At 38.6% G+C, this 22,402-nt stretch overlaps 1 protein-coding gene and 1 long non-coding RNA gene across 2 annotated transcripts; both read left to right on the top strand.

The window, feature by feature from the left end:
• Positions 1-543: 543 nt before the first annotated feature.
• On the top strand, positions 544-14,294 carry LOC130906250 (coxsackievirus and adenovirus receptor homolog). The gene is made up of 4 exons (XM_057820360.1): positions 544-793; positions 2,129-2,187; positions 9,707-10,604; positions 14,158-14,294. Exons 3-4 carry the CDS (start codon positions 9,708-9,710, stop codon positions 14,206-14,208), a joined length of 948 nt encoding a protein of 315 aa, XP_057676343.1. The 5' UTR covers positions 544-793; positions 2,129-2,187; position 9,707; the 3' UTR covers positions 14,209-14,294.
• A 279-nt stretch (positions 14,295-14,573) lies between these two features.
• Positions 14,574-18,239, top strand: LOC130906257 (uncharacterized). The gene is made up of 2 exons (XR_009061275.1): positions 14,574-17,627; positions 17,703-18,239. It is a non-coding gene; the product is annotated as an uncharacterized LOC130906257 (long non-coding RNA).
• Positions 18,240-22,402: the final 4,163 nt, after the last annotated feature.

The following is a 22,402-nucleotide window of genomic DNA, read 5'->3' as shown; positions in this document are numbered from 1 at the left end:
CAAATTGGGGGTCTCAGAGTGGAACTTCAAGTCACCTGAGTGTTTTCCGCCCTATATATTTCAAATTTCAAGCTATTTGCTTACTATTCTTTTTCTGCTTTATTTCAATTTCTGAATTCAACTATCTTTTTTTTTTTTATTGTATTTGTGATTTAATGCGATTTTTATATCTAATATGATTTCCTGTTTCGATTTTCTTTGTTTTAACGTTCTTTTGATTTAATGTGATTTTCATGATCTTCATGTAATGTAAAGCACTTTGAATCGCCTTGTGTTGAATTGTGCTATACAAATAAATTTGCCTTGCCTTCTCAAATGTTGATATCTAGCTTGCGCTTTATTATTGTACAAGTGTTATCTAAAAATTCATAAATCAGAGCAAAGCTGTCTACATCTTGAGGCGAGGGAGGGCAGGAAGCAGGTGCTTTGAAGGGTAAAGCTGTATTTCAAAAGTTACAATGTAATTGGTAAGAGCGCAGCCTGGCCATCCAGGCTTCATGAAATGACTTATTTTCACATATTTTGTCTTATAATAATGGGACCATTGTTCATCATATTACGTATTTTGTCTTATCATGGAACCATTTTTTTTTTTACCAGTTAACCCCGCCTTCCAGTATTATAACAATCCTCTGAACTCCGCCTACGTGAGAGCATCGTTGGACTCTGTGTGTGACTGATTTTCTCCTTTTGATCAAAAGTAAACTTTTAAAAGACTTCTGGAGCGAGAACCTTTTTCTTCTACAAACAAAGGGAAAACGCATTTTCTCCCCTGACACTTCATCCTTCAAAGGTCTGTACTGAGCAATCATTACATACTAATTGTAACTCGTAGCATCCTCTTTCACTCTCGGTAAACTTTTGGTAACACTTTATAATAACTATCCGTTTTACTAGTTGATAGATCATGAGTAAACTGTTGATAAATGATTTATTGTTGATTTGTGAAGTATTTGTTAACAGTTTGTGAAGCATTTACAGGGTGTTCCAATATGGTTGACCTCATTCTAAATGCCCATGCTAGTTGATGGATCTTAATAAAACTATATACACTTTATGTTGAAGGTCATAAGTTTTATTGGTTAAATATACAAAGAAAAGTACAAGTATTTGTTGGTTCTATGGCAGATTTTCATAAATGTGCAACATGAGCGCTGCCTGCAAAATGCCTTATCAAAATGCCTTTTCTTTTGAAGTGAACGGCATTTCTTAACCTGAAAAGATAGAAATGCCAAATGTTACACGCAAAAACTTGAAACGTTTCTACACAAACTGTGTTAAGGTTAAGAACATGCTGTAAATGCTTAACAAACTGTTAACAAATACTTCACAAATCAACAATAAATCATTTATCAACAGTTTAATAATGATCTATTAACTAGTAAAGCGGATAGTTATTATAAAGTGTTACCAAACTTTTTTTTTTTTTACACACTGTTCGTGGCGTCCAAGTAGGTACAATTAATTGAAAATAATCTACTGTTTTCCTGCTGATTGTGTATTATCACCAAGTTGGGCGTTGTCCTTGTAGATAGACGCTACAATATGTTGCTCGTCTGTCAATGGTCATTCGAAATAGTTGTAAACCTTTACTTACTTATTTCTGGAGTAAATTTTTTTCAACTTTACAGACAAAAACATTTTTAGTGGAAGTCGACTAAACTAAGCAATATTAGTCTTGAGTTTTCGGTCAACAAAAACTGGATGAAGACAAACACATTTTGAGATGACTAAAATATGTCTTAGACTAATAAGTATTACCATCCAAAAGACTATGACAAAAATGAAAAGGGCTGCGAAAACAACACTGTCACTGTGTTCAACATATGTGTCCGAGCCTGTATTTTGTAATGTTTTTGCTTTTGACATATCGTGTAATGATTTTAGGACATTGTTTTTGAATCACCCTGCATATTGTGCTATTATCTAAATTTACTTTTTTTGTGTGTGTGTCAAATGATGCATTTTTGACAGCAATAGATGACAATAAGATCATTCAAAAATTGCACATTTGCACAAATAGCCCAAGGGGGCAGTTTTGGCCTACGAGCTTAATGTTTAAGACCCATGCGTGCCTTTGATCTTCATCATCCTCATCATCATCTCTTTGCATTGTGCATCATTATAGCTGGCTGACTGAACACTAAGGTCCTGCGCTGTGAACTTGGAGAAGCAAAGGTTGAACAGGTAAGAAAATTCAATTATTAGTACTGTTTTGTTTCCTGGACATCAGCAAGAGATCATTGGCCGCTCTTTGCGCTTTTATCACCATCAACAGCACAGAAAAATGATCATTCAATGCTACACTCAAAAAAATGAATCAGGCAGGTTGTAAAGTTTACTAAAAGACATTGTGCATTTTCAGCAAGAAACCATCATGTTTCCAAGGTGAGCATGATTGAATCATGCAGTCTCTACATAAACATGAACAGTGAATGAGGAGCTTGATTAGATATTGTTGATGCAACATAATGTTAATGTGTCTTTCCAACTAATTGCAATAGTCTCGTGATTTCTCGCAAGATTTAAAGTAGGATTGCCAACTCCCTGAAAAAGTAAGGGACACCTGATCGGTAACGTCACCATTGAATTATTATTTTGTATGTGAAAAGAGATTTTTTATTAGATGGGACTTTGAAAGGCAAAGGCCCAGCTAGTAAAATTACTCAACTTTATTTTAATTTCTTTTTTTTCATAATCTTATTGTCCACATTTTTTCGGCGCACTGGAGACTCCAAACCGTTTGACCGACCGGTCCTTTCCTTAACACCCTGCATTGTACACAACACAGAGAAGATATATTATGTGCAGCCGCCACACACAGTCATGGTTACCCACTTCCCATCATGCATTTGGGCAGAACAGTTTTGTCACTACATTATCATCTACTGAAACCCCAACACATACACTAGATGGCAATATTTAGTCACAATATACAAACTCACATTTATCCTTTAAGAATCTATCCGTGGATGCCTTTCACAGAAAGAATGTTAATAATGTGAATGCCATCTTGTGGAGTTATTGTTATAATAAACAAATTCAGTACTTATGTACTGTATGTTGAATGTATATATCCGTCTTGTCTTATCTTTCCATTCCAACAATAATTTACAGAAAAATATGGCATATTTTAGACATGGTTTGAATTGTGGTTTATTACAATGAATTAATTTCGAAGCTGTGATTAACGCGATTAAAAATTTTAATCGTTTGACAGCCCTAATTTGAACGTAAATGGCCGTCAATGGCATCAATTTATATATGCCTAAATGGAATCCAGTACATTGGCATCAATAGTAGCGACATTCATGATAGTCAATGGCATGGACGTACATAGCTGTCAGTGGTATTGACTTACTTAGGTGCCACTTCAATGTCAATGGGCTGTAATGGTAAGTGGTCAAAAATCACAACTACCTATGTTTTCCTGTCATTGAAAATGAAGGGAAAATGTTTGCCATTAAAAATGAATGGAATTCCGGTCATTTTGATATTTAAACGGTGCCGGTCGGTCAAACGGTTTGGAGTCTCCAGTGCGCCGAAAAAATGTGGATAATAAGATTATGAAAGAAAGAAATAAAAATAAAGTTAAGGAATTTGACTAGCTGGTCCTGTGCCTTGCAAAGCCCCATCTGATAAAAAAAATCACTTTTCACAAACAAAATAATAATTAAATGGTGATGGTTATCGGGCGGGCCGGCTCTACCAATGAGGTGTCACTTATTTTTTCAGGGAGTTAGCAACCCTACTTTTAAATCTCGTGAGAAATGACGAGCCTATTGCAATTGGTTGGAAAGGCACGTTAACATTATGTTGCAGCAACATGATCTAATCTAGCTACTCATTCATTGTTCATGTTTGTGTATGGACTGCATGATTTAATCATGCTCACCTTGGAAACAATGTGTTCTTGCTGAAAATGCACATTGTCTTTTAGTAAACTTTACAACCTACCGGGGTCATGTTTTTGAGTGTATGATGCCACTGTCAAATAAAGTGTTACCAAATACCATAACAAGCAATTAATGAAACTGGAACAGTAATTGTTAGCACCAATGTACTGGATTCCATTGAGGCTTATAAAAATTGATGCTATTGACGGCCATTTACGTTAAAATTAGGACTGCATGATTTAATCATGCTCACCTTGGAAACATAATGTGTTCTTGCTGAAAATGCACATCGTCTTTTAGTAAACTTTACAACCTACCGAAGTCATTTTTTTTAATGTACTGTCACCTCTGTTGCTGTCCAACATGCCTCCTATAGGAGGCAGAAGATGTTGACTGTCTCCCCCATTTGGCCAACTAAATGAAGCTTCTTGAAGCAATGAAGCTTTGCAACCAATTGGTTCAAAGCTTCTTGGTTGTTCATTTGGTCATATGATGCTGCTGTCAAATGAAGTGTTACCGGTTAATATCTTTTCGTGTAAACATCCCATAATACATTGAGGACAGCTGCGGCTTACAGTCCTTATCTATGAACAAATGCCGTTTTCGTGTCACATTTGGTGGGTGGCGGCTTATAGTCAGGTGCGCCTTATAGTGCGAAAATTACGGTCATAATTTTCTCCTTCAAACTTTGCTTCATCAAAGCAAAGTTTGCAACAATTACAGCGTTGCAGACTTTTGGAATCCGAGCTGTTCATTTGTTGCGGTAATCTGGAGAAACTTCACTCCACGCTTCCAGAAGCACCTCCCACAAGTCGGATTGGTTTGATGGGCACTTCTTACGTACCATACGGTCGGTCAAGATGCTCCCATAACAGCTTGGGGGGGTAGAGATCAGATGACTGTGCTGCCCGTTCCGTTACAGATAGAATACCAGCTTCCTGCTTCTACCCTAAATAGCAAGGTCATAGGTTTAGTCTGGACATTGGTAGGGAATATATAGCAGCATAACCATAAGCATGTACACTTATTGCTGAGGACGGGACATTAATGAGACCAACAGATTGGGTGAACAGGGTTCCGGGCAACATTTCTCATGTATATGAACCTAATTAATTGATAGTCTAAATCAGGACTCCCCCAAACTCTTTCCTGTGAGGGCCACATAACTTTTCCCTGCTCTGATGAGGGGCCGGGTCAGTTTGTAACAGAAAAAGTGTGACGATTGCAGTAGTGCCTAAATGTAAAAATTTATTGTTTTTCAGAAAGCCACAATCAAATAACCCTTTCTGGATTCTTCACGGGACAAAAATAAATATAGTATAATATAATATAATATAATATAATATAATATAATATAATATAACATAATATGATATAATGTAATATAATAAAAACACTATTAATTAAATAGACAATAACCAAATAACCCTCTCTGGGTTATTCACAGAAAAAAGCCAGGAAATAAATAACGCTGTTGAAAAAAAAAAAAAAAAAAATTCAGGGGGGCAGTCCAAATGTGGAGGCGGGCCGGACCCCTGGGCTAAATGATTAATGCAAAATAAATCTGAAGTGACTTATACTAACGACTACTAACTCCTCACCAATACTACAGTGTATCACAAAAGTGAGCACACCCCTCGCATTTCTGCAGATATTCAAGTATATCTTTTCATGGGACAACATTGACAAAATGACGGTTTGACACATTGGAAAGTAGTCTGTGTGCAGCTTATATAATAGAGCTCATTTATTTCCCCCTCAAAATAACTCAAAATATAACACGCAAACAGTTAACTGAAGACATGTCAACAAAGCACGTGGCTGACTGGAACCATGTCATATGGTCTGATGAGACGGGCGGGCTTTCTTGTGTACCGTCTTCAAGGGAGGCTTTGTCCTGGGGTGACAGCCATGCACACCCATTTGATGTAGAGTGTGGTGTATGGTCTGAGCACTAACAGGCTGACCCCCCACCTCTTCAATCTCTGCTGCAATGCTGACAGCACTCTTGTAACGAGTCACATGACATTTTGGAGGGTAAATGACAAGCAGTACTCAATTTGACATTTAGGGATGTACGTAGTTTCTATGCTGTGTATTCACTTTTGTTGCCAGGGGTTTGGATATTAATGGCTATATTTTGAGTTATTTTGAGGGGAAAATAAATGAACTCTATTATATAAGCTGCACACAGATTACTTTTCATTGTGTCAAAGTGTCATTTAAGCTATCAGACTTTTTTAAAGCAAATTAGGCTAATTTAATCTACTAAATGAACACCAATTGTTCTGTGTCAAGTGTTTTATTGTTAAAATTCGTGTCGTTTTGAACATAAGTGTATATGTGTGTGTTACAGCTTTACAAATTGCCAAAAGTGAAGGAAGTAAAAAGCTTCAAAAAGTACAATTGCCTTGTTTGCTGTCTGTCCAGATGAACAACTTTATCTTTAGCGAGGACAGAACATGTCATATTAATAATGTAAAAAAAATAAATAAATAAATAAGATACTGTGAGGTACAATAACATACTGTCTATGCTACTAAAAAAAAACAAAAAACAAACCCAAAACGACTGGTGACAAAATGGCAAACAAGACACCGGCGTCATAAAGTCGAAATTGTGTAAATGGAGTACGTCGTAAACCGGGGACTACCTGTACTTCATTACTGCACTTAAGTACATGTTTGTGTATCTGTACTTCTTTTTACTTATCTACATTTTACAGCAAGTATCTGTTGTCGCCTGCGTTACATGCTACTTTTGTTTTCTTTTTTCTCATTGTGAATTGGTAGTTTCGTTTCGTTTTTATGCCTCCATCGCAATCGATAAACCCCGTGCAACTATACCGTAACTGAGCACTAGAGGAAGCAACACGCAAGATTAGGCAGGTGAACAAGATATTGACCAATAAAAACCACCACACTCTTGTAAAGTAGATGGCTGTATACACATAATAGTTGTTTGCGACTCCCCATTAAGCCAGGTTTTGGAGTCTTTGAGCTTGTTGAGCATCTGTTTACGGTGCAGTCAATGTTATTGCTTGCTTTTTCAATTCTGCACAGTTTTAAATAAAACTGAGAGGTCAATGAATGTTTTGGTTCTTTGAATACTGACTCAGATTTCTGTAGGCCTTTGTATGTATAAATGTGTATGTATGCAATATATTTATAGAGGGGTTGGACAAAATAATGGAAACACCTTTAAAAAATGAACCAAAACTCATTTAATAGGTCCGCCTTCTGCGGCAATTACAGCCTCAATTCTCTGAGGTATTGATTCATACAACCTGTGAATTTTTTTTTAAAGGATTTTTAAGTGATTCTTTAGTTAGAATACCCTCTAAGTCAGGGGTCCCCAAACTTTTTCCTGTGAGGGCCACATAACCCGTCTCTTCTCTGATGAGGGGCCGGGGTCAGTTTGTAACAGAAAAAGTGTGACGATTGCAGGAGTGCCTAAATGTAAAAATGTATTGTTTTTCAGAAAGCCACAATCAAATAACCCTTTCTGGATTCTTCACGGAACCAAAGTAAATAAAATAAAAATGATATAATATAATATAGTATAATATAATATAATATAATTAGGGCTGTCAAACGATTAAAATTTTTAAGCGAGTTAATCACAGCTTAAAAATTAATCGTAATTAATCGCAATTCAAACATCTCTAAAATATGCCTTATTTTTCTGTAAATTATTGTTGGAATGGAAAGATAAGACACAAGACGGATATATACATTCAACATACTGTACATAAGTACTGTATTTGTTTATTATAACAATAAATCAACAAGATGGCATTAACATTAATATTCTGTCAAAGCAATCCCTGGATAGAAAGACTTGTAGTTCTTAAAAGATAGATTTTAGTACAAATTATAGAAATTTTATGTTAAAACCCCTGTTAATGTTTTCGTTTTAATAAAATTGGTAAAATTTTCAATCAAAAAAATTAACTAGTAGCTCACCATTGTTGATGTCAAGAATTACACAATGCTCATGGTGCATAAAATCAGTCGCACCCAAGCGCCAGCAGAGGGAGACAAAAAAACACAAGTAACAAGTAGACATGACACTGCTGTCATTTTAATCTGTTTGAGCGGGGCATATGCGTTAATTGCGTCAAATATTTTAACGTGATTAATGAAAAAAATTAATTACCGCCCGTTAACGCGATAACTTTGACAGCCCTTAATATAATATAATATAATATAATATAATATAATATAATATAATATAATATAATATAATATAATATAATATAATATAATATAATGTAATATAATATAATATAATATAATATAATCAGGGGTGCACATAATTTTTTTGCCCAGGTTCTCAGAGGAGGACCTGGAGATGTGACTTGGTCCTCATTGAGCTTGAGAGCCGACCCACCTGATGCGATAAATTTATGACAAGCTTTACTTAGAGCCAATTAACTTTGATTAATTATATTAACAGTTAATGCTTGATTTGTTAGGTTTTGTGTTGGTTTCTCCTAGTGTGACTTGTCCCTGTGATTACCCATTGCTCTCACCCGTGTGTGTTCTCCCAGTGTATCCTGCAATCTACATCCACCTGTGTTACCCAGCTGTTCCTCGTCTCGTTACCCCTTGTCTGCGTATATAATGACCCAGTTTCTTGTCACTCCTTGTTGCGTCATTGTCTACGTCAATGTCTATGTCTATGCCAACGTCAATTTCAAGCCCTTTCCGCACCCTCGTGTACCAGTACCTCTGTTTAAGTAAGTTTTGGTTTGAACCTTGCCTTTTGATCCCTAGTCTTTTTGTTTGTACTTTGTGCTTTTGTTAGTTGTAATTAAAACCATTTTTTGAGTTCTCTGCCACCTGCCTCGCTGCCTTTTTCGTTTTCCCTGCATTTGGTTCCACACAACCTTCCTGCCTGCCCGCGTACCTGACATTGATTAACATCAACTGGCACAACAAAATTGCCATTACTTTGAAGTGAAATGTAAAGAAATAAACATAAAAGCACCAATTCAAAATAAAGGGCATTATGCGGCTCCCACATTAACTCCAAGCCTTTTTAAAAGTGGGATGTCCTCCTCATAAGACCTCATTGAACGTGCATGTTTAGCTTTGTAAAATGCGAGCAAAAACATGTTTGTCAGTGCATGTCGCTGTTCATTACCTTTATTCCGCCCTATTCCGCCACATGTCCATAGGGCGAGTGGGGTCCTGTTTGACATCGATAGTTTGCTTAATTGCCACATGCTCTCTGTTTTTTCGTGCTTTTCAAAGTTTGGATGGCTGAAATTCTTTGACCCTACATAAAATGCGTTGCTCTAATCGGCGACATTGGGATTCTCATGGCACATTTTGTACCGCATTTCCGTGCGAGCATCATTCGCTTCTAGCCATGGTACCTCCTGTAGCCACTTTTCAGCAAAAGTCCTTTTTTTCGGTAGCTCCGGTGACGTCTCTGTCGTCTGTCTGTCTTTTGACGGGGGTGGGGGAACACGGAAGGGGGCCGGACCAAATGTGGCTGCGGGCCGTATCCGGCCCGCGGGCCGTAGTTTGGGGACCCCTGCTCTAAGTCTTTTAGAGACGATGGCGGTGGAAATCGACGTCTTAAATGAATCTCAAAAACTAACCATAAATGCTCAATAATGCTGAGGTCTGGGGATTTTGCCGACCATACAAGATGCTCGACTTTATTAGAATATTCCTCATGCCATTCTTTAACAATTATGTCCAATGATTATGATGTTAAAATGTTTGGTCTTTCCATTATTTTGTCAAACTCCTGTTTCCTGGCTGGCCTTTGATGTGACTGTGTTCTTTATTTGCCAGCATGCAAATGGCGATGATGGCGTGGCGCCTCCTGTGGTCTTTTGTCCTAATGGGAGTGTTGAGCTGCGTGGCTCTGGAAATCCACCCGGAGGAGTCCCAGTATTACGCCGCCGAAGGCTCCGATGTCACAATGCATTGCCAGTACAATGACACCCTGGACAGCTCGGGGTACATCATATGGGATTCCGCCCCCTTTGGTGTCTCCCCACTGCTCATCATTAGGTTCAGTGACGGCCAGTTGCTCTCCGATCATTACGAACCGATGAAGGGCAGGGTCCATTTCACGGCACGCGAGCCCCAAAATGGAGACGCTTCTATCACCATTAGCAACGTCAGTCGCTCAGACGCGATGACTTACAGTTGCGTTGTGAAGAAGTTACCTAAAGTGGAGAAGATAATGACCCTGACGGTCATGAAGCCGCCAAGTCAACCGATATGCAACGTGCAAGGGGAATTCGCCCAAGGCAATAACGTGACGCTCACATGCTTGTCTTTCCATGGTGAATCCCCTCTGACGTACACCTGGGCCAAGATCAGCGGAAACCAGGTCCTCCCTGCCAATGCCGTGGTGGACTCCGTAAGAGGCACCATGCGTGTAGATAGTATCATCGAGCAGGACTGTGGAAGCTATCGCTGCACAGTGGAGAGCTTGGTCGGAAGCAAAAGCTGTGAGCTCGTCCTCCCCTGCCCGGACGTGCCAGAAGCCCACATGTCCTCCGCGCTGCTGATTACCATCTCCATCACGGTGGTCCTCATCATCCTTGCTGTTTCCATCATCACCGCTGGCTGCTTGTGGTGGTTCAGAAAGAAGACAGGGCAGTATAACCTCAGTGATGAGACACCTCCTTCCCGATGGATTCCAAAAAAAAAAGAGATTCTGCCTTCTTTGCACTACGAGGTGAGAAAAATGCACATCAGACAGAACATTCACATCAATAGCAGGGGTACAACAGTACACACAAGTCACGGTTTGGTATAATGGGAAAACCAAAAAGTTTTTTTCTTTTTTTAATTACTGTATTTCAAAGTTAAGAGTTTTCTATTAGCTAAACCTAAAAAATCTTTTTTTTAAGTGCAAAATAAATAGAAGAAAACATCAAACTTGCGAATTTTTGTTTTTATGGTTCTAACGTTCTTTAATTCAGTTTATGTGCAAAAATACAACCCAAAAAAAAAAAATTCTATGGGATCGACTGAGGTCAGCTGGCAAATTTTTTTCCATGAAAATAAAACGCTACCATTTTCAATGTTGTTCAATGTTCAACACATATTAAACCATTTCCAGTTGACCTACACACCGACATATGCTATATATATATATATATACACATATATATATATATATATACACATACATACATACATATATATATATTAGGGCTGTCAAAATTATCGCGTTAACGAGCGGTAATTAATTATTTTAATTAATCCCGTTAAAATATTTGACGCAATTAACGCACAAATGCGCTGCTCAAACAGAGTAAAATGAAAGCACAGTGAAAGCTGTACCTGATGTGTTATACAGAGTTTTGCCGCACTCTGCTGGCGCTCGGATGCGACTGATTTTAACAGGCTTCAACACCCATGAGCATTGTGTAAGTAATTATTGACATCAACAATGGCGAGCTACTAGTTTATTTTTTGATTGAAAATTTTACAAATTGTATTAAAACGAAAACATGAAGAGGGGTTTTAATGTAAAATTTCTATAACTTGTACTAAAATTATCTTTTGAGAACTACAAGTCTTTCTATCCATGGATGGCTTTAACAGAATGTTAATAATGGTAATGCTATCTTGTTGATTTATTGTTATAATAAAGAAATACAGTACTTATGTACCGTATGTTGAATGTATATATCCATCTTGTGTGTTATCTTTCCATTCCAAAAATAATTTACTGAAAAATATGGCATATTTTATAGATGGTTTGAATTGCGATTAATTACGATTAATTAATTTTTTAGCTATAATTAACTCGATTGAAAATTTTAATTGTATGACACCCCTAATATACATATATATACTGTGCCTTGCAAAAGTATTCGGCCCCCTTGAATCTTGCAACCTTTCGCCACATTTCAGGCTTCAAACATAAAGATATGAAATTTAATTTTTTTGTCAAGAATCAACAACAAGTGGGACACAATCGTGAAGTGGAACAACATTTATTGGATAATTTAAACTTTTTCAACAAATAAAAAACTGAAAAGTAATATTATTCGGCCCCTTTACTTTCAGTGCAGCAAACTCACTCCAGAAGTTCAGTGAGGATCTCTGAATGATCCAATGTTGTCCTAAATGACCGATGATGATAAATAGAATCCACCTGTGTGTAATCAAGTCTCCGTATAAGTGCACGTGCTCTGTGATAGTCTCAGGGTTCTGTTTAAAGTGCAGAGAGCATTATGAAAACCAAGGAACACACCAGGCAGGTCCGAGATACTGTTGTGGAGAGGTTTAAAGCTGGATTTGGATACAAAAAGATTTCCCAAGCTTTAAACATCTCAAGGAGCACTGTGCAAGCCATCATATTGAAATGGAAGGAGCATCAGACCACTGCAAATCTACCAAGACCCGGCCGTCGTTCCAAACTTTCTTCTCAAACAAGGAGAAAACTGATCAGAGATGCAGCCAAGAGGCCCATGATCACTCTGGATGAACTGCAGAGATCTACAGCTGAGGTGGGAGAGTCTGTCCATAGGACAACAATCAGTCATACACTGCACAAATCTGGCCTTTATGGAAGGGTGGCAAGAAGAAAGCCATTTCTCCAAGATATCCATAAAAAGTCTCATTTAAAGTTTGCCACAAGCCACCTGGGAGACACACCAAACATGTGGAAGAAGGTGCTCTGGTCAGATGAAACCAAAATTGAACTTTTTGGCCACAATGCAAAACGATATGCTTGGCGTAAAAGCAACACAGCTCATCACCCTGAACACACCATCCCCACTGTCAAACATGGTGGTGGCAGCATCATGGTTTGGGCCTGCTTTTCTTCAGTAGGGACAGGGAAAATGGTTAAAATTGACGGGAAGATGGATGCAGCCAAATACAGGAACATTCTGGAAGAAAACCTGTTGGTATCTGCACAAGACCTGAGACTGGGACGGAGATTTATCTTCCAACAGGACAATGATCCAAAACATAAAGCCAAATCTACAATGGAATGGTTCAAAAATAAACGTATCCAGGTGTTAGAATGGCCAAGTCAAAGTCCAGACCTGAATCCAATCGAGAATCTGTGGAAAGAGCTGAAGACTGCTGTTCACAAACACTCTCCATCCAACCTCACTGAGCTCAAGCTGTTTTGCAAGGAATAATGGGCAAGAATGTCAGTCTCTCGATGTGCAAAACTGATAGAAACATACCCCAAGCGACTTGCAGCTGTAATTGGAGCAAAAGGCAGCGCTACAAAGTATCAAAGTAAGCAAGGGGGCCGAATAATATTGCACGCCCCACTTTTCAGTTTTTTATTTGTTAAAAAAGTTTAAATTATCCAATAAATGTTGTTCCACTTCACGATTGTGTCCCACTTGTTGTTGATTCTTGACAAAAAATTAAAATTTTATATCTTTATGTTTGAAGCCTGAAATGTGGCGAAAGGTTGCAAGGTTCAAGGGGGCCGAATACTTTTGCAAGGCGCTGTGTATACATATATATATAAATATATAGTATATATAATATATACTTTAGGGGAAAATGTGAAAAAAGATGTCTTATATGTATCTTTTTTCCAATGCTACATTGAACACACACAAATTGGAGGGGGCGCTAATTTGTGGTTTTTCACTTATCGCAACAGGTTCTGGTCCCCATTTCCTGTGAAAAAGAAAAAGGGATCACTGTATATATACATACTGTTAGCATTAGCCTAATTCTAACCCAAATGCTATGCTAATGCTATGAGTTACATTTAGTGTGTGATGATCACCCAGCAGAGTCATCACATACCTTTAAAAGCGAAAGCAACATTGCATATTTTCTCTGGCTAAACAAATCTTAATCTTAAATCTTAATCTGAAGCTAACTAAAAATACAAATGTCACGCAATGTGAACGTGTGACGGGAACAATGACGCATTTTCGTCTCGTTGTAGTCTTATCAGACGAAAACTGGGATTTGTCTTACGTTTTATTCTCCCAAGACACATTTTTAACTCGTTATCATGTCAGCATTATTTAGTCATCGTTGACTAAAACAACACTGATTCTCCCTTAGTGTTTCAATGACTTCGGCTAGGGCTAAAGTAAATTGAACATTTCCTGATTTGAAAATATAAAATAAATGCACTTTAAATAGTGTTAGTAATCCTGCAATTGATAGTTCCTAGCCTGTACTGTCGCACTGACCCGTGATTCCACATAGAGTGACGGTACGGGATGACTACAAATACCATTACACTCTCAATAACTATTCTAAATAATGACCTTCTCTCTGTTGCACAGGCCAAAAACCAGACCGTCACCTTGACTGCTTTCCGCATGCTTCAAGACTAAAGAGTGAGTTTTTCAAATGTAGAAAATGAAATATTCCGGATAAATTGAATACTTTGATGGTTGTCAATAAACTTGTTTGAACTTTGGGTCACATCCTATTCATTTGGGGGCATTTTTGGGTTGCTACCAGTTAATTTTTCTCACTGAAAAGTTAGAATATAGCGTATCACAAAAGTGAGTACACCCCTCGCATTTCTGCAGATATTTAGGTATATCTTTTCATGGGACAACACTGACAAAGTGACACTTTGACACAATGAAAAGTAGTCTGTGTGCAGTTTATATAATAGAGTTCATTTATTTTCCCCTCAAAATAACTCAAAATATAACCATTAATATCTACACCCCAGGCAACAAAAGTGAGTACAGCCCTACGAAAAAACGTACATGGCTGTCACCCCAGGAGGAAGCCTCTTCTAAAGACGGTACACACGAAACCCCGCAAACAGTTTGCTGAAGACATGTCAACAAAGCACATGGATTACTGGGACCATGTCCTATGGTCTGATGAGATGGGCGGGCTTTCTTGTGTACCGTCTTCAGAAGAGGCTTCCCCCTGGGGTGACAGCCATGCACAACAATTTTATGTCGAGTGCGGCGTATGGTCTGAGCACTAACAGGCTGACCCCCCACCTCTTCAATCTCTGCAGCAATGCTGACAGCACTCCTGTAACGAGTCACATGACATTTTGGAGGGAAAATGACAAGCAGTACTCAATTTGGACATTTAGGGATGTACGCAGTTCCCATGCGTTGTAATCACTTTTGTTGCCAGGAGTTTAGATATAAATGGCTATATTTTGAGTTATTTTGGGGGGAAATTAATGAACTCCATGATATAAGCTGCACACAGACTACTTTTCATTCTGTCAAAGTGTCATTTTGTTAGTGTTGTCCCATGAAAAGAAATACTTAACTATCTGCAGAAATGCGAGGGGTGTACTCACTTTTGTGATACGCTGTATTTTAACTTAAATTTCAGTGAGAAAAATTAACTGTCGTAATTTAACATTGTAGTATTGGTTAGTAGTTAGTAGTCGTTAGTATAAGTCACATCAGATTTATTTTGCATTACTCATTTTGCCCAGGGGTCCCCAAACTACGGCCCGCCTCCACATTTGGACCAGCCCCTGGAATTTTGGGGGGCTGCTTGATTTGTCTAGCTGAGAAAATAATTCCCCTTAAAAACAACTGTTTTCTTTGTAAATATTCTTAATGTATGCCAAATAATTTTTACAAGAAAAAATACAAATCATAATGAAATCAATTTTTATAAGGATTACGACGCAAATTTTAAGTACTTTCTGAAAACAATCGAGCTGGAATGAATTCAATTTTGAAACCAAATCAGCATCCCCGATAGCAGGTGACTGTGCTTTGGATATGGCGTCAGCTCGCTAGATTCACATAGCAATCATGCCTTCTAAACGTCAGTGCGCCAGATGCGGCCGGGATCATCAAGCCGACAGTCCAAATGATAGGTTACGCACAGTTCCGGGCCATACCGTGTAGACCAGACGCGCTCACCATCGAAAATTTTTAACGGTCGACGAGTGACATCACAACTGCGCGCACCCTGAAGGCGAGGCATCCACGCTGTGACACTAAACAGGACAACGCGCGGGAAACAAAACACTGCATCTCGGCGGACTGCAAATTTTGATGGTAAGTGCTTTATTCAAAGTCCTAATCGCGTTTTGTCACTTCTTGACTGTTAAACAAGTTATTCAATCAAGCGTTAACAAAATAGCCAGTGTATTTAAGTTATCTGCCATGTCTCCACGTCATTCCAATTTTGTTGCAGAACAACATATGGAGGGAGAACGCATTTACTCTGTATTGCTGTAAATGTTTCAATGTTGGAATACCCTCAGGGCCCCTGCCCCCTGAGCCAAGCTCTTCCTCCTTGTGTTTGTGTACACTGCTGGCCAAAAGTATTGGCACACCTGCAATTCTGTCAGATAATGCACAGTTTCTCCCAGAAAATGATGGCAATTACAAATGCTTTGGTAGTAATTTCTTCGATGAAAAAACACAAAAGAGAAAAAAAAAAAAAAAAAAAACTATTTTTGGCACCCTCAGCCTAATACTTAATAGCACAACCTTTGGACAAAATAACGGCGAACAATTGTTTCCGGTATCCATCAATGAGTTTCTTACAATGCTCTGCTGGAATTTTAGACAATTCTTCTTTAGCCAACTTCTCCAGGTCTCTGAGATTTGAAGTGGGCCCTACATCATGCTGCAAAATCTCTTGGTAGTCTTCAGACTTCTTAATGCCATGCACACGGTCAAGCAGTCCAGTGCCAAAGGCAGCAAGGCAAACCCAAGACATCAGGGAACTTCCGCTATATTTGACTGTGGGGACCGTGTTCTTTTCTGTGAAGGCCTCGTTTTTTTCCTGTAAACTGTATGTTGATGCCTTCTCCCAAAAGCTCTACTTTTGTCTCATCTGACCAGAGAACATTCTTCCAAAACTGTTTCGGCTTTCTCAGGTAAGTTTTGGTAAACTCCAGTCTGGCTTTTTTTATGTCTCTGCGTCAGAAGTGGGGTCTTCCTGGGAATCCCTACGCTAGAGTCCCTTTTCATTCTGACGCCAACGGATAGTACGGGTGGACACTGTTGTACCCTCCGACTTCAGGACAGCTTGAACTTGTTTGGATGTTATTCGATTTTCTTTATCCACCATCTGCACAATGTTTCATTGAAATCTCTTGTCAATTTTTCTTTTCAGTCCACATCTAGGGAGCTTAGCCACAGTGCCATGGGCTTTACACTTATTGATGACACTGCCGCGGTAGACACAGGAACATTCAGGTCTTTGGAGATGGACTTTTAGCCTTGAGATTGCCCATGCTTCCTCACAATTTTGCTTCTCAAGTCCTCAGACAGTTCTTTGGTCTTCTTTCCTTTCTCCATGCTCAATGTAGTACACACAAAGACACAGGACAGAGGCTGAGTCAACTTTAGTGTTATTTAGTTATTGCCACACCGAGTTATGTGCCACACAGGTAAGTACCAGGTGATGTTAATTACCCAAATTAGAGAAGCATCACATGATTTTTCAAGGGTGCCAATACATTTGTCTGGTCCATTTTGGAGTTTTGTGTAAAATTATCATGATTTAAATTTTTTCCCCCCATTTTCTTTTGTGTTTTTTCATTGCAAGCAAAGTAAATGAAGATATTACTACCAAAGCATTTGTAATTGCAATCATCTTCTGGGAGAAATTCAGCATTATCTGACAGAATTGCAGGGCTGCCAGTATTTTTGGCCAGCAGTGTATGTGTGTCACTGCCTTGACTGCAGGATTGTACAGATGGGTGACCCTGGGACCAGGTGCAGGTGATCTTCAGCAGCTTACGTAAATCGGTCCTTGGCCTCAAATCATTGCCAGATCAACTCAACTACACAAGTTGGTGAGGCCAGTTTGCAGCTAACAAAGAATCTTGTAATCCTTATACTGAGCTTTTTTTTTTGTCCCCCCACCCCAGATCCTGTACTGATTGCCTGTCCGTTCACCTGTTCTATCACCAAATTGCCAACCGGATTCTTCAAACACTATCTGCTGCTCCCTCTCATGGTCAATTAACTGCCACTCCCTCTCATCGTCAATCAACTCTTGTTACCACTGCCAGTTTGCCCCAGTTTGCCTCAGTTTGCCTCGTAACTCCAGAACCTTAAAGCAGAAGTTCAGAATTTTTGACAGTGGACTTAATCTTCGAGTAAGCGGGCGTTTAATTAGTTGGTGGAGTTGATTTCAACAAATTACGTGCAGTTTGTAAGTTATTTGTTAGTTTCAGGGCTCTGAAGTGGCTAAGCTAGCACGAGTCAATCGTCCCTTCCTAGCATGCTAATTAAAAAAAACGATACAGATAGACGAACAGATCTAACATAGTGAAATAAATTCAAAATGCTTGAAAATTGTTCCATAACACCCATGCGGCCAAAACAATTGTCACACCAAACTACCGTAATTCATTTCATTCTTCAGGATTTTTTTTTTTTTTTTTTTTAATGCTTAATACAACCACAATAAAACTGAACATATAAGTGAAAAAAAACGATGTGATATCACTCCGCTCTGCTCCTCTGCAGAGCTGCTGGTTTAAAAATGTTTCTGTTCACAGTGCAATTATTGACATGTAAAGGTAAGTTTTAATAACTTTATCCTGACAACATAGCCAACACTATTGATTGAATGGGTCATCGATGATTTTCATGTGTGCACATGTTTTTTTTTAATGGCTTGCTAACTTAGCTCAATTGAATCGCGCTAGCTTAGCCATTCCAGAGCACTGAAACTAACAAACTACACGGAATTGGTTGAAATCAACTCCACCGACTCGTTAAACCCTAGCTAACTCTAAGATTAAGCCTGATGTCAAAAATTCTGAACTTCCCCTTTAACAAATACAATCTGTTGTTTACTGTCTAAAAATGGGTCATCTTTAATGTGGAGTTTCTTGTTCCAATTTGTGAAAAAATAATGTAATGTTATGGTACATTAACATGTTAGCATTAATAAACAGCATGAAAAAGAAGTGTTGTCATTATTGCTTTTAAAAGAATATGTTAATTTGCCATATAAAGACATAACAGTATGATACATTGAACAAAATGGACCCCACATTTAATAGTGAAAACTGTTTTGATACAAATCTGGCCCTGTGCTGGTCCAGGTTGGGTAACATTTGTGCCATATCCGGGCCATGCATTAATGTGATTTTAATGTGTGGACTTTGGACCAGTTCTGGCTGGAAATTGTTTGCTGATTCGGCCAGTGAATCCATACTGAGGCCTATTCTTCAAAAAGGCACTGGGGCGGATCCTTTTTATGAAATTGGGCCAAAATTTTCAATTCATCTGGCCCATGTCCGCTCCAGTTATATTTTGCTGTCTGGGTTGCAATAATGGTGGTGGCATGGGACAGAGCCGTGGGGACGACTACATTTTCTGCTTAAAACCTTTTAAGTTTAAAACAAACCTACATAACATTTAAATATAAAAGATAAATATGTAAGGACAATTTAAGTACAATATGAAATAAATTGTAGTGGTCAGTAGAATAGAATGGATTCCAAAACACTTATCTACAGGCATATGCCTATAGCCAACATATGGCTAGCTGTGGCACTACAGTAATATACTGTACAAGTAATGAAAAAATAACTAGCAAGGTGAAAATCACACCTTTCATTTTTCATCATCCATACTGGCTTTTAAAAGTCCCCATTATTCAAATCAATAAGTTACCTTAATTAAACTTCAGTGTTAGTTCCACCGTGTTGTCAGCTTCAAGACTTATGCAGAAATTTAAAAGTTAATGAGCGTTTAAGAGCCCAGGCAGACAGCATCTTGCAAAAAGCAAGCATGGCCTTGCTTACATTGCAACACAACGGGTATGGTGTGCACTAAAACGGCAAAAAAGTCTCGAAGAACTTCCTCGACGAAATACTGCATTCACTTTTTGCCGAACAATGAGTGCAGTTGAGTGGAAGAAGAGATGCCAGGATGATGGGGTCTGTAGGGACTGCCAGCGCTGGAGGGTCTGGACTGCAAGTACGTGGATCAAGCCAAAAATTTGGAAGAAATCTCAAGAACCCTTCGCCTCTCGGTACATTTTCAACACAGGTTAAACAAGACTCGCATTGATGTGCACTAAGAGCTTGGGGGTTATTTTTTATTGTCTTTCTTGACTCCATTATGACTTGTGCTGCTCCACTTCACCATTCAATTGCATTTAGCAGAAATCCCCAAACTTTTGAACATAATAACCCTTTTTGGGGAAAAATGTAACCATAATGTGATTCAATAATTTTATAATAAAATGTTTCAATATCTTTAAACAGAAATTTCAATGCATACTGTATTTTATGAATCAGTACATATTTACATTCATGAAATATTAAAACAAACAAAATTAGCTAGAAGTCATTTTTTGTTGATTTTTAGTCACTTCCTATTAAATGTGTGGCACTTACAGGTCACATCCTGTTTATTCACTTCCTTTTAAATTTAGCGCCTTTACAGTCCACTTCCTGTTGATTTTGTGCATTTCTGACACGCCTCCTGTTGAGTTTTCATACACTTGTAAAGAACATAATGTCATGGCTCTTATGATTTTCCAGTTATTTCTACAACTCTGATTTTTCTCTGATAGCGTGATTGGAACAGATACTTCTTTGTCACAAAAACATTCATGAAGTTTGGTTCTTTTATGACTTTATTATGGGTGAACAGAAAAAAGTGATCAAATCTGCTGGGCCAAAAATATATATACAACAGCGCTAATATTTGGTAACATGTCCCTTGGCCATTTTCACTTAAATTAGGCGCTTTTGGTAGCCATCCACAAGCTTCTGGCAAGCTTCTAGTTGAATCTTTGACCACTCCTCTTGACAGAATTTGTGCAGTTCAGTTAAAATTTGATGGCTTTCTGACATGGACTTGTTTCGTCAGCATTGTCCACAAGTTCTCAATGGGGTTTAAGTCAGGACTTTGGGAAGCCCATTCGAAAACCTTAATTCTAGCCTGATTTAGCCATTCCATTACCACTTTTGATGTGTGTTTGGGGTCATTGTCCTGTTGGAACACCCAACTGCGCCCAAGACCCAATCTTCGGGCTGATGACGTTAGGTTATCTTGAAGAATTCTTCTTCATTATCCCATTTACTCTCTGTAATGCACCAGTTCCATTGGCAGCAAAACAACCCCACAGCATAATACTACCACCAACGTGCTTGACGGTAGGCATGGTGTACTTGGGGTTAAAGGCCTCACCTTTTCTCCTCTAAACATATTGCTGGGCATTGTGGCTGTAGGAATATATTTCCATTTATTCACAATAATCATAAGTGGACATTGCATTCTCCATCATAAGATAGTATATGCCATTGAAAAGCAGCACATCTGAAAAATATTAGCTAGTCCTAGCAGATGGGGGTTCACAATGCACATTCCAAGTAATTTTGACCCTGCCCCCAAAGTAGAGGGAAGAAAAGGACTCCAAGCAGAGAGGTCGGGACTTTTGTCTTTTTGTCTACTGGTACCAAGATGTCTCGTCTGTATTTGTTTGTCTTTCCGTGTAAATTCTTTGTTCTTTTTTTATTTCCGAATTCTATGTCGTCATCTTCTGTTCTTTATAAGAATAAAACAACCTGTAACAAGGATAAATCGACTATTTTCCTTCATGGCCAAACAGCTCGATTTTTGTTTCGTCTGACCACAGAACTTTCCTCCAGAAGGTCTTATCTTTGTCCATGTGATCAGCAGCAAACTTCAGTCGAGCCTTGAGGTGCCGCTTTTGGAGCAAGGGCTTCCTTCTTGCACGGCAGTCTCTCAGTCCATGGAGATGCAAAACACGCTTGACTGTGGACACTGACACCTGTGTTCCAGCAGCTTCTAATTCTTGGCAGATCTGCTTTTTGGTGATTCTCGGTTGAATCTTCACCCTCCTGACCAATTTTCTCTCAGCAGCAGGTGATAGCTTGCGTTTTCTTCCTGATCGTGGCAGTGACAAAACAGTGCCATGCACTTTATACTTACAAACAATTGTTTGCACTGTTGCTCTTGGGACCTGCAGCTGCTTTGAAATGGCTCCAAGTGACTTTCCTGACTTGTTCAAGTTAATGATTGTTCAAGTCAATAATCACTCACATGAAATTGTTAATTCGTGTTGCTGTATGTATATTTTTGACCCAGCAGATTTGATCACTTTTTCTGTTAACCCATAATAAAGTCATAAAAGAACCAAACTTCATGAATGTTTTGTGACAAAGAAGTATCTGTTCCAATCACTCTGTCGGAGAAAAATCAGAGTTGTAGAAATAACTGGAAACTCAAGAGAGCCATGACATTATGTTCTTCACAAGTGTATGTAAACTTTTGACCACAACTGTATATCTTAGCTCTACATTAATGCTGCTACTTAGCTGGTGCTTGCCAGTTAGTCTGAAATCCATTGTGAAGGTCCTAGTAGTGTTAAGTGTGCACTCTTGTTACGACTATCTTTGGGGTGACTTCCTTCTGGAGTATCAGCTTTGTTTCTCACTTTACGCAGATGAGTACAGGAGCTGAGCTCATTCACGTATGATTATCATCGGTGGATAGTCATAATAATACACTAATAATAATCACTCCACCACCTTTATTGACCTGTAGCAGTCAGAGCAGCGGAGCAAAGAGGGTGACA

Source organism: Corythoichthys intestinalis, chromosome 18, assembly GCF_030265065.1.
Source record: "Corythoichthys intestinalis isolate RoL2023-P3 chromosome 18, ASM3026506v1, whole genome shotgun sequence".
In the NCBI taxonomy this organism is placed as follows: domain Eukaryota; kingdom Metazoa; phylum Chordata; class Actinopteri; order Syngnathiformes; family Syngnathidae; genus Corythoichthys; species Corythoichthys intestinalis.
Note: the sequence above shows the minus strand (reverse complement) of the source record. Positions and strands in the feature narration are given on the sequence as shown.

Bases quoted from the DNA above. Each gene is read 5' to 3' on its own strand.
- LOC130906250 (XM_057820360.1), top strand. From the start codon at position 9,708: ATGCAAATGGCGATGATGGCGTGGCGCCTCCTGTGGTCTTTTGTCCTA. The intron at 10,605-14,157 runs GTGAGAAAAATG...TCTGTTGCACAG, and splicing joins TGCCTTCTTTGCACTACGAG to GCCAAAAACCAGACCGTCAC.